The sequence below is a fragment of the Dipteris shenzhenensis genome, chromosome 11 (assembly GCF_047967505.1).
Source record: "Dipteris shenzhenensis isolate YYH24624 ecotype China chromosome 11, Dip_SZ_1.0, whole genome shotgun sequence".
Classification (NCBI taxonomy): domain Eukaryota; kingdom Viridiplantae; phylum Streptophyta; class Polypodiopsida; order Gleicheniales; family Dipteridaceae; genus Dipteris; species Dipteris shenzhenensis.
In genome coordinates this window covers 33,941,358-33,954,333 of record NC_141606.1, presented here as the reverse complement: position 1 = coordinate 33,954,333, position 12,976 = coordinate 33,941,358, and the positions used below count along the sequence as shown (strand labels likewise).

Here is a 12,976-nt window from a genome sequence, read left to right as displayed (position 1 = left end):
GAGGCGATCAATCCGGATCTCGCGAGGCATTCCTGTTCACCGCGAGACGGGCACGTTTTTGGCAGTGTAAGATCAACCTACACATTTTTCTCGCTACCAACAGCAGCAACGAAGAGCGCCCAGATTACAAGGTGGAACAGACGGGCGGCTGCTCAAACGTCCTGACGATATCAACTGGCGAGCAAAAGGTCGCTGAGGTATATCTCAGACATGGAAAGCAACATTTCTTCTGTTTACAAAAGAGCGTTTTCCAAAGTAAAAACACCCGGACTGTTTGTGGACAGGCGAAAGAGCATCGTTGCTCGTGTATCTGCTGCGGCGGTCCCAACTACACCATCACGGTGTACCCTGGCGTTGATCAGGCTTTCATCGTTCTGCTGGTTGCCCTACACGACGAAATGAGTAGGTCACAATCTAGCTCTTGAGATTTTGGATGCCATGCCCCTACTCTGTATAGATCTTTTGATGGATTGAATACAACTCTCTATAGATCTTTTGATGGATTGAATACAAACTGTGTATAGATTTTTGATGGATTGCATACAAACTGTGAATAGATTTTTGACGGATTGAATGCAAACTTTAAAAACACATTTATGGATTCATAAAAAACACATGACTTGTTTTTAATATCACTTGGAGACCTTTTTTGGCCTGCCCTCTAGTTAGCCTTAGCAACGCTTCAAATTGGGCAAAGTAGAAATTAGGCATTTTTAGAATTTTTTGAAGTGCATCTTCCTATTGGATAATATGTTGACTCTTCTTCATTGGACTTGAACGCAGACTTTAAAGTGGTTGACTCTCTCTCTCTCTCTCTCACTCTCTCGCTCCCCTTCTTTAACTCCTCAAGTCTTCTTACACACCATCTCCACCTTTTCTCTCCCCCCCCCCCTCTCCCCGCCTCTCTCTCTCTCTCTCTCTCTCTCCTTTATCTCCTACAATCTTCCTCCACCCCATCTCCTTTTTGTTTGTTTTTTTAATCTTGGGTAGGCCTTATGAATGATTAAATATCATTCACCTTTTTAGAAGACTACATGAGTGCTCATGGGCACTGTCCCGTGGTTCATTAGCATTGTTTGCTTTGCACTTATAGTGGGGGATTAAAACTCCTTTTGTGACTTGTAATTTTTTTAAAAATTAATTAAGTTGTGTGTTTTAAATTTATCACTTATGGAGATCATTCTATAAAAATTGCCTTCTAATAGCCCAACATCATTAAAAAAATCATGTGCATTCTCTTTTGCATCCAAAAGCGCTTGCTTTACCAACATATTAGGAGGCAATTCCCATGAACACTTGTGAACTCTTGTTTGAAGTTGTTACTAAGATCTGAGACGTGACATTAGTTTGAGACTTTATGTTGAGTTTCATATAGGGATTCTTTTATCGAGGGAATGGTAATTTAGTATTACAATATATTGGCAAATCTTTTCATAGCTTATTTTTTTCAAAATTTCACAGCATGAGTGATTTTTTTTTCAAAATGTTCTAGAGCATAAAAAAAGCTTTCATAAAGATTAAAAAATCAATAATACCAAAATCTATCACATTTTATCCTTTCATAGGCGCAATACAAAATGAGTACAAAATATATGAAGTAGCTAATATTTAGGATGTAATAAAGTATACAAATCATAAAAATTTTCAAGGGTAATGAAAATCATTCAAATCCATTGTAAATTTTTCTCAAAGTCTAGTCGATAGTCCAGAAAAGTCAGTTATATCATTTTCTTTTACAACTTGACTTCCAAAGTGCTAATGCTCTATCACATGGAAAGTTGCTAACATCATAAGAAGCATACAATCTCAAGCTAAGGTCAAAGTTCTCATCCAACTTACTATTAAAAGAGTAATCAATCATAAGCTCAAATGAATAAAAGCATAATCAATCATAAGCTCCACAATCATAAGAATAATTTGTCATAATCTCCACAATGATAAATATAAATGCTCATTAGCTTCATAATACCCTAAGCTATTGATTTTTGTATTCTATCAATGAGTTGTAGGTGGGGGACACACAATGTCCAAGGGCTTACTTTGATCCAGTTTTCTGTGGAGGAAACTATTGGTTCAGACATTGGTGCCGTGTTTTTAAAGGAAGACAACAAAGATGCCATTGCTTCAAGATGTCCCTAAGTGGCGTTTGAGTACCAGGTCCAGCAGGACCGTTGAAGGTGAAAAAGAGATCATTGTATAGATGGTGATCGATTTGTGCTACCCTAGCTACTATTGTTGCTATTGTTGTTGCTATGGATGCTCTAAGATTTGAGTGGTCATGATGGGGGAGGTGACCACTTGAGTTGTGGTGAGAGACTGTCAAGGCTATGTTGCTACTGCTTTCTCTTTGTCCCTCTCTAGCACATGCTCAGCTTATTGAGAGGAGGCTTAAGAGATCTACAATTGCCACTAATATTCTACTTGCTCTGAGGGATGGGACTAGAGCTAGTGATGGATGGATGGCATGGGTCGTGCTCTGGAGCTCCGTATTTATTGGCCAGCCAATTAGAGAACCTGCCTAATGATTGGCATGAAGAGTATTGGGTTGCCAATTTTTTGCATGGTTTTATGGCACTAAAGATGGAGCTCTTTGTAAAAGCAATTTGCCTAAGTGGTGCAAAATTTTACTGGATCTAGAAGTCAAAGGAGTAGGTTGGGCACAATGGCATTATGGTGGTATGACATGTCCACATTTGTCACAAACTGAAGCAACCAGGTCAGCTTGACAAATGATTTATCCTTAATGTCATCAAACAGAATGCCTCCCTTGTGGCGATAGTTATCCTAGTCGACCAAGGGTGCAATTTTCTATTCCAAGTGGCACACCGTTTGGTCATAACAAGGAAACCAAAGATAGCTCTGATGGCATCGATGCTGAGATAGAAGTGGTGTGTGATGCCCTCTTCATCAGTGAAGAATGTAACCTTGGTTACACAATTATAATTATCCACAAGGTGGGCCTACAATTTTAGATCAAGGCAGTAGGGCAAGTGGTCGACTAAGTGCATAAGCCCAACTGCTTCTAGGTAGGGTTGAGCTTGGGGATCGTGCATGCATGGTAGCACTGGTAGCTATGTAGGATAAGTTGAAATTCAAGTTGGGGATTTAGGTAGAAAGAGGAGTGGATCACCATACCATGAAGAGCTTCTAGCCATTTCCCCCCCAATGGGGACATATTTGCCATGATCACTAAGTGTTCAGTATATAGAGGTGCCAATAGAATCACCTTGCATCATTTGGCTAGTTGAGAGGTTGATGCCTGTCCAAAATCATGAGGCTGGGGTTGAGGATTTATCTCAACACTTAATTCTTCATCTATAATGGGATCCGATAGGGAAAGAGAGGTAGATAGAGTTATGGAGGGAGTGGGGGAAGCTGCAATAGTGGAGAGAGTGTTGGAAGGGGTGGTGAGGCTGGCTGTTTCCTTGTGAGAGGGTCTTGAATCCATTGGGCCAAATAGGCATTGGGTTATTAACACAATGCACATTGGGTTAGGTAACCCTTCATGCCTTGAACTGCTAACTGATCTTGTGTTAAATTACTAGCCCTAATTCAATGTTCCTTTTTTGGGAATTTTGGACATATTTTGACATTTCTTGACATTTTTTGATCTAGTGGGGGGCTGTGATTTATCGTGATTTGACAATTGGAAGTGCAATCAGTGGGGTATCTAAAAATAAAAAGTAATCCCTAAAAAATGAACTATATGTGGGTGAGTGGGGGGAGAAATTTGAATTGTTGCCCTTATGCTTAAAACATGTGAGTGGGACGCTATGCATTGGATTGAGTTTGGATTGTTACAACCCTATTCACCTAGTGCATGTTGAAGTGACAAATGCTACCTAAAAGGTAGAATATCTCATTTTCCACAAAGATAAAAAGGTATTGGTTGGTTGGGACACTACCTTGGGTGATGGTTGTGTGAGAGCGTGTAAATGTTCACATGTTGCTCTGGTGGCAACAATGTTATTTTTAGTTATTGGAGATCCTCTATTCCAACAAGATCTTGTGAAACTACCCCCATATTAGGGATAGATTCTTGTGGAGCTACAAGGTTGGAAGGATGTAGGAGATTTTTTATTCCTTCCTTTCTTGTAATCCCTTGATGAAGATTGAAAAAATTAAAACACTGAGGGGGTGTCAATGTTGTTGTGTAACCTCAATCCTCGAGGGCTTCTGCCATAGTGTTCCACCCGACCATGGATTCCTTTTTCGTGGATCCTCCTCCACCTTCTTTCTTTTTTTTGGCTCCATCTAGAATCCTCCCTTCTAGCCAAATACCTCCCAAGTGGCCATCCCTCATGGTGCCATGTGTCCAAGTGGACCTTACCATTAAACCCCTCTTTAGGTTCAACTAATGCACCCTTCCATTAATTATCTAGGCCTAGGATTTCCCCCTAGACCCTATTAGTTACATAGGTAAGTATTGTCAAGCCCTCATGGTTTCCCTGCTACACAAATGTCACGGTATTACAATTGACGTAACATTCCCTCTGATACTAATGTTGTGTAACCTCAATCCTCGAGGGCTTCTGCCATAGTGTTCCACCCGACCACGGATTCCTTTTTCGTGGAGCCTCCTCCACCTTCTTTCTTTTTTTTGGCTCCATCTAGAATCCTCCCTCCTAGCCCAATACCTCCCAAGTGGCCATCCCTCAAGGTGCCATGTGTCCAAGTGGACCTTACCATTAAACCCCTCTTTAGGTTCAACTAATGCACCCTTCCATTAATTACCTAGGCCTAGGATTTCCCCCTAGACCCTATTAGCCACATAGGTAAGTATTGTCAAGCCCTCATGGTTTCCCCGTTACACAGATGTCATGGTATTACAGTTGATGTAACATTCCCTCCCCCTTAAGAATTGTTTACGTCCTCGAAAACAAAATTGGGAAACCTCCTTTGGAGACTACTTACCTTTTCCCATGTTGAACTCTCTTCAGATCTATCTTTCCACTTAACCAGATATTCTTTCCATATAGTATGTCACGTTCTTTTTTCTTGTGTATCTAAAATTCTTTCTGGTTCATGTGGTAAAGATGCGGGTTCAATAAGTTCAACTAGGACTTCATTTCCAATAAGATTATCATCATCTCCTAATTTTCTTTTTAGCCTACTAACATGAAAAACTGGATGTACTCTACATCCCCCAGGTAAGGCTAATTTGTAAGCAAGTTCTCCAATCCTCTTAAGTATTGTGGATGGTCCACAATACCTGGGAGATAACTTCGGACATTTACCTATTTTTTAGAGATTCTGAAGAGTCAGGTACCTTAAGGTAGACTTTCTCATTTACTTCAAACTCCAACTTTCTACGGTGGGGGTTTGCATAACTTTGTGCTCTATCTTGAGCTCTTATTATGCTATCTTTAGCTAACTTAAGCATTTGATTCATATCCTCAAGAAAGTCTTTGGCGGCTTGAACCTTCTCTTTTTCAAGTCCCACTGTCATTGGGGCTCTAGGTTGAAATCCATACATCATCATGAATGGACTAAAACATGTAGCTGAATGTTTGGCACTGTTATATGCAAATTCTAATATGGGCAAATACTGTTCCCAATTAGTTTTCCATTTATTTACATATGCTCGAAGCATATCCTCAATGATTTGATTGACCCTTTCAGTTTGACCATCACTCTGTGGATGATCCGCAGTGCTCATATTCAATGAAGTTTCCAACCTCTTAAACACAACCCTCCAAAAATGGCTGTTAAATTTTCTATCTCGGTCACTAACAATACCAGTGGGTAGCCCATACAGTCTATAGATATGCTCCACAAATAGCCTAGCTAATTCTGGAGTTTTAACATCTTCACTGACAGGAACAAAATGAGCCATCTTGGTCAACCGATCCACAATTACCCACACAGAGTTGTGCCCCCTCTGTGTCCTAGGTAGTCCCACAATAAAATCCATGGAGATGCTTTCCCATTTGCCAGATGGAATCTCCAATGGGTGTAGGAGACCTCCTAGCTTAAGGCGTTCAACCTTATTGACCTGGCATTTTTGGCACTTCAATACATAATCTTGGACGTCCTTTCCTATTCTAGGCCAAAAGAATTGTCTTTTCAGAAGTACATATGTCTTCTGAATTCCCGGGTGTCCAGCACTCGGACTATCATGACATTCAAAAAGGATTTGGCGCCTAATGTCATTATCATCCGGGACACATACTCTGCCTTTGTAGAGTAGGTAGCCATCTTCAATAGTATATTTTCCCCACTTGAGTCCTTTATCACCAACCTGTGGTGTGTTGCTATTTCCATGCGACTCCTCAGTGAAAGCCTCTCGATTAGTTGGATCCCTGTTTTTAATTGCTTTCCATATTTCAGAGAAGTGAGGATCAAATTCACATTTCCCTTTTAAGGACTCAAGGAAATCATTCTGAAATTGAGTAAAACTCAATTCATTAACAATTGGCATTCGGCTAAGAGAGTCTGCTACCACATTAAACTTCCCTTTCCTATATGTCAATTGTATATCAAACTCTTGCATTAACTCAGCCCATCTAGCTTTTCTACCTTTAAGCTCTGGCTGATTACAAATCCATTTAATGCTTTCTTGATCAAAGATGATCTCAAATTTTGCACCATATAAATAGTGCCTCCACTTCTTTAAAGCATAGACTATAGCATATAGTTCTTTTTCATATGCTGAGTAATTCCGTTGGGCACGATTTTTTGCTTTCAAAAGCCACTGGTCGACCTTTTTGTATAAGTACTGCCCCAACAGCAAAATCACTGGCATCTGTCTCAACCACGAATGGTTCATTGGGATCCACTACTTTTAAGACAGGAGCTGCCGCTATAGCTACCTTTAATTTTTCAAAACTTCTCTTTTGAGGTTCATCCCATATGAAGGTGCTTCCCTTCCCCTTAAGCTGGTCTGTCATCAGAACAACAATCTTAGCATAGTCTTGGATGAATCTCCTATAGAATCCTGATAAACCTAAGAATATCTATAATTCTTCTAGATTTGTAGGATATGGCCATTCTAATATGGCCCTTATGCAAAAGACATAAAATCACCAATAAAAGTAAGTTCACAAAGATATACCTCGCATTGTTCTTGGTGTAGTAGTCATTCCAATTCCATCGAACAAATAAGAGGAGAGTTAGGCACATCATGTTCTCCTTGAATCTGAAAGACTCTACCCTCTTTTTCAAACATTATGGAGTTATTAAGATAACTCCTCTATAAGCTATGCCCAAGACTATACAGCCATTCTCGACCAAGCACTACATCTGTTCGGTCGAGATGCATGATTTGGAAATCCAAGGCATCCTAATAGCCTTGAATATCCATCTCTACACCATATATCATGGTGTCCCAAACTTTTTTATCACTGCCCTTCGCCAAAGAGGCCACATATTTATGGGCACTGGGACTCTCAGGCAATTTTAATTTCTTAACTAACGAGTAGTTTAAGAAATTATGTGTTGCACTATCATCGACCATCCCTCTTACTCTTTGCCCCTTAATTTTTCCATGCATCCTCATTAAATCATGAGGACCAAAGGTGGGCTGCCACATTGCCGATGATAGACAGCACATGTGGGTGCTATCCTCATGATAGACCTCTACCTCAGTGTACTTTTCAATACCATTAAGCGGTAACACTTGCACCGCATGCACTTGTTTTGGTGGGGGTTTATTTGGGGCTTTAGCTCCTGTTGGTTTATTTTTAGGACAGTTCCAAGCAGCATGGTCTTTGCCCAGACATTTGAAGCAAAGATTTTCTTGCTTGGCCCTTTCATAATCCTCTTTTTTCAAGAGAGGATAATTTTGTGTTTGAGGTTTCTTAGGTGGTGCCTGAGGAACCTCCTTCTTAAAGTGTCTCTTCCTTTTCAAATTGGAAAATTTATTGAACTTTGGAACAAAACCTGTTTGCTCCGAAGTTCCAATTTTGAATTTCCCCGTCGTATCATCATATATTTGGGCATACTTAATGGCTTCCTCAAAGGTTTTTGGAGAATTTCTTTTCACCTCAACCTTATAAGTGTCTTTGAGACCTCTCATGAAACCCCTTATCTTTTGGAATTCATCGATTCCCTTCAGCTTAAGGACTGCCTCCCTATAATTCGATATGTACTAGACTATAGTGTTTTTACCCATAGTGCAATTGTCCCAAGCCTCCCACGCTCTTTCTAATTCATTTTCCGGTAAAAACTCTTTTAGGAAGGCTTGTTCAAACTCAGTCCAATATCTAGGAATTTTATCACTCTCCCTGAGGCTCATCCACCATTTATAGGCTTTATTTCCAAGGGAAAGACTTGCTTCCATGACTTGATTTTCAGCAGGTGTATTCCTGGGTCGATGAAAGTCTTGCCATTTTTGCAAGAACGTATTAATCGCATTTTTATTACACTCCTTTTCTTCCCCATTGAAAATTGGCGGTTTTAAGTCCTTAAGGATGTTCAAGGTTTCTCTAAGTCGAGAGGTAGACCTCTCCATTTGATTAGGAGGAATCGGTGATTTTTCAGTAATAGATACCGATTGAGAATCGGCTATCTTAGTTATAGCTTCAGCTAGGGTTTTTAATGTTTCACTGATAACCCCTAACTGTGTTTCTATATTTTGTGTTCGAGTTTCAAGTTTAGTGAATTCCGCATACGGAATTCCATAATCACCATAATCGATATCCTCCATTTCTACATTATCCTCTTGAGTTTCAGTTTGTACCCCCTCATGTATTTCCTCTCTAACTATTGCTTTTCCCTTTCTAGCCCTTTCCTCGACCTCCCTAATCATACCATTCCTTTCTGGAGTTGTCATTTTAAAAATGTATATTTTCCAGAAAATGTAAAGCAAAGCGCTTTATATCAGATAGAAAAATATGATGCCCACTTCCCTAGTATTTGTTCGAGATGTTGGATTCGTCTTGAAAGTCGTGTCACTTTATTCATAATCCTTCAATCTCGCTTCCTCCATTTCCCTCAATGTAGAACTTTGAACTTCTCGACACCTTTTTCTTCTTTCAATTTGGCAAGGCTAAGGAGTTTTGGAAGAAGAAGAGGGTGAAAAGACTTTGAAAAGAGAGGGGGGCTTAAGACTTTAGAGAGGGGTATAAAAGAGGGAAAGTGAAATGACCTTTGCTAAGGTTTTGAAAACCTTAGACTACGTGGCTTTTTTTTTTTTAATAAAGGTTTTTAAACCTTAGGATGATGTGGCAATGACCTCCTTTTTTTTTCTCTGTCTTTGGTTGCGCAGGTCGAAAGGAATCACTTGTGTTCTTTTATTCATCTTTCCCGCTCATCATCATGCCAGTTATATTAGCATCCATTCTAAGGAAGCGAGTGCCTCCTCTAAGCTCATTATCTCCCAGCCATGCTCCTCTTGTGGATTTGCTACAGATCATCTATCCGTCAAAGCATTCTGCCTCACCGGCTCCTTCTGTATTACTGCTCTTTCCCTCTATATTCTTCTGTCATGTCGAATTCCGAAACAGCTCATGAGCGACTGCAACTTCTGATTATTCCTCTAAGTAATAGCAAAATCAACGCTCGCACGACCCCGTAGACGAGCAGAGTAGTAGTAGAAAGACGATTCGAATCGCAGGGAAGGAGGAAAACAAGGGTTCGTCTGTGAGAATGCAGTCCCGGCGGGCATGGCTTTGGCTAAATCTCTTCCAAGAAGTGCTCTTCAGATGGAAGATGCGTTGGAAATCGTGAATGCAATGCGTCGTTTGCAGAGGACTCTCCCAAGAGATGCCGGTCCAATCACAGAGATAGTGGAGATGACGAGGAAATCTCTATGCGTGCGACCCCAAACTATTGTGCTATTGCCTGCATATCATGAAAGTGCACCCCTTCCTCTTTACAGTAAGCTGCAAGTGACTTCGGTGTGTTCAATCCAGGCTGATACTTCACTGTGCTCTGATACCAATGTTGTGTAACCTCAATCCTCAAGGGCTTCTGCCATAGTGTTCCACTCGACCACGGATTCCTTTTTCGTGGAGCCTCCTCCACCTTCTTTCTTTTTTTTGGCTCCATCTAGAATCCTCCCTCCTAGCCCAATACCTCCCAAGTGGCCATCCCTCATGGTGCCATGTGTCTAAGTGGACCTTACCATTAAACCCTTCTTTAGGTTCAACTAATGCACGCTTCCATTAATTACCTAGGCCTAGGATTTCCCCCTAGACCCTATTAGCCACATAGGTAAGTATTGTCAAGCCCTCATGGTTTCCCCGTTACACAGATGTTACGGTATTATAGTTGATGTAACAAATGTTGATTCCAGGGTCTTCCTTGTGGTAGGTTCTTGTGGCACTGGCTCCTTTTAAGAATTAGATTCTTGTGATACTACTACAAGTTGCATTCTTCTTGCATACACACATGCTACCCATGTAAAGTCACGCATTGTTGACTATTTTTGGCATTGGTTTCCACACACATACATTAGCCTTGTACAGCCTCTTGGCTACTCCCGACACACAATTTTCATCACTTTACTACAGGCTTGATCCTTGGCACACACAGTAGTTCTCACATGACTTGGTTTTGACCGTTCAACGTAAGCCCCCCAGTGGCATCTCTCACATAGTGTTCTCATTTGGGTAGACACTCTCGCCGGTACATGGGTAAGCCTCTTGCACAGAGCACCAGACCGCCTCCAACATGGAGTTATCCGCATCACAGAGTTAGGTGGCACATGACACTTTACGTATTCGAAAACAACTCTTGTGCGTTTTTTTCTCGGAGAGGAAATGCTCATGAACGAGCTTGTAAAGTTTGTATTCAAATCGAGTAATGGTAAAGGAATCGGAACAGAGTAAGGGCATGGCATGTCCGAGATTTCAAGAGGAGCTAGAATTTTGACTACTGAATTCGTCGTTAAAGGAATGGTAAAGGAATCGGTACAGAGTAGGATGTCCGAGATTTCAAGAAGATTTAGATTTTTTCCTACTGAATTCGTCGTTTATGGCAACAAGCATAACGATGAAAGCCTGGTCAACGCCAGGGTACACGGTGATGGTGTAATTGGGGCCGCCGCAGCAGAAACATGGGCAACGATTCTTTATCACCTGTCCACAAACAGTCAGGGTGTTTTTACTTTCGAGAACGGCGGTGATTATGCAGAGTCCAGATACGAGATGATGCTTTCCAATCGAGCCAATAATTGAGAATCTTTCTTTGTTGGGAATGTTGACGTTTACCTCAGCGACCTTTAGCTCGCCACTTGATATCGTCAAGACATTTGAGTACATGCCCGTCGGTTCCACCTTGTAATCTGGGCGCTCTTCGTCGCTGCTGTTTGTACCGAGAAAAATGTGTAGGTTGCGCTTCAACTGCCAATAACGTGCCCGTCTCATTGTGAACAGGAATGCCTCGCGAGATCCGCATTGATCACCTCGGTATACATCTGTTCTACCTCGCGGACTAGCCCACTGTCCGCAATCGCCGGTCACGACATATCCCATAAAGCACAATTGGATTCATGAAATTCACAGAAAGAGTGAAGAAGAAACTACCTTGGGGAGGGAGCACAGCAAGGGAGTTTCATGGAAGTCTCGGAGGATAAGGTTCCTGCCCGAATTAAAGCACCCAGGATGCTCGAGAGTGAAAACCAAGCTCTCATCGGCGTTTAGAATGGAGGTATAGCTACCGCATGATCCTTTCCAGAGGGACAAAACTGTGGTGTGGGGAGAACAGAATTGAGGATCGACAACGGGGGCCATTGTTTAAGCGAAGGGAGATGTATTATGAGCATATGTATACATTTGAACCTCTTCATGCGCTTAGAAGTATTCAAAGTGGAATAAACAATGACGTTACGTGGTGCACAAGTTCTTGTATTTTAGACTGGCAATGCAAATGTGCTTCTTATCATACACGTTTTCACCATTGACTTATAAGGTATGTGCTTCTTATCATACACGTTTTCACCATTGACTTATAAGGTATTCCCTTGGTAAAGCAACTAATGATGCTTCAAAAGTCCCTCTAAGACCATTGACTTCACATCAGTTATTCCCTTGGTAAAGCAACTAATGATGCTTCAAAGGTCCTTTCAAGCGCATTTCTAAATGGTATGTGGACGTCTACTAGCATGCAAATTATTAACATGTACCATCAAGAGTTCTCTAGGGTGAATTTTCATGAGAGTTGTGATGTGCAAGTCCCACAAACGATACTATGTGTTGCACTTTTTGCTAGCTATTGGCTAGTCGACCATGACTTGCCTCTTTCGAAGGTCATGTTACACACAATATCACCCCAAATGATATGAATGTACGCATTATTATAGGTAGAAGAACTAAAATATATGCTTGCATCACTCTCCAAAAATTATTTATGAAACATAACTTTTATATGAAGAAGTAGCTAACAGCTAACCTTCCATTATCTCTAGTTGAGATTATGCATGTCAAAAAGTATTGCACTAGGATTGCACTTCAGACACTCTTCTCAACTTGGTCACATATGACCAAATCCTAGCTCACACCATGATTTCAACTTTGCCAAAAAACATCAATGCGAGAACATTTTTCAATTTTGACATGAAAGAGCTTTGTGTAGAAGAGAGATTCTTTATGTAAGAGTTATTTTGTTTAAAACTTTCAATCACATGTACAATTGAAAGAATAATGTATTCACTCAAAATACAATTGTAAGAATATGAACTTTTCAAATTTGCATTCATTGTTTCTTTAAGTTGTTCACGTGTGTGAGTAAATAGTATCAAATTCACTCACTAGCACAAACATAAGAATATTTTATTTAAAACCTTCATTCACATGTACTACAGTGTCAATATACCGATGCCTACACCAACACCCATATTGACACTGTCAGGCATATTTTACCAATGGTGACACCAACGCCCGCATTGATGGTTTCTTTGTGACGTCCACACTGACGGATTTTTTGACACTTTCCACTTGTTTTTAAAAAAAAATATTCGTATTTATCGTCGATGTCGATGTCAAAAAGAGGCCCATGTCTTGTAGTGATATAGCGCACTGTTTGTGCTATTTAA

At 40.7% G+C, this 12,976-nt stretch overlaps 2 protein-coding genes across 2 annotated transcripts in view; one reads left to right on the top strand and one right to left on the bottom strand.

Moving 5' to 3' along the window:
• LOC147896946 (protein LURP-one-related 15-like) overlaps positions 1-541 on the top strand; it is a 923-nt gene extending 382 nt beyond the window's left edge. The window contains exons 2-3 of the mRNA XM_087382056.1: positions 1-197; positions 285-541. The exon at positions 1-197 is cut by the window's left edge and continues 34 nt beyond it. Of these exons, the coding sequence (XP_087238182.1) occupies positions 1-197; positions 285-425 (338 nt within the window). The 3' untranslated portion in view covers positions 426-541. The remainder of the gene's footprint in view (positions 198-284) is intronic.
• A 10,236-nt stretch (positions 542-10,777) lies between these two features.
• Positions 10,778-11,593, bottom strand: LOC147896945 (protein LURP-one-related 15-like). Its single transcript, XM_087381031.1, has 3 exons — positions 11,469-11,593; positions 11,154-11,384; positions 10,778-11,021 (listed from the first exon to the last, which is right to left on the bottom strand). The coding sequence occupies exons 2-3, from the start codon at positions 11,307-11,309 to the stop codon at positions 10,878-10,880; spliced, it is 300 nt and encodes a 99-aa protein (XP_087237157.1). The 5' UTR covers positions 11,310-11,384; positions 11,469-11,593; the 3' UTR covers positions 10,778-10,877.
• Positions 11,594-12,976: the final 1,383 nt, after the last annotated feature.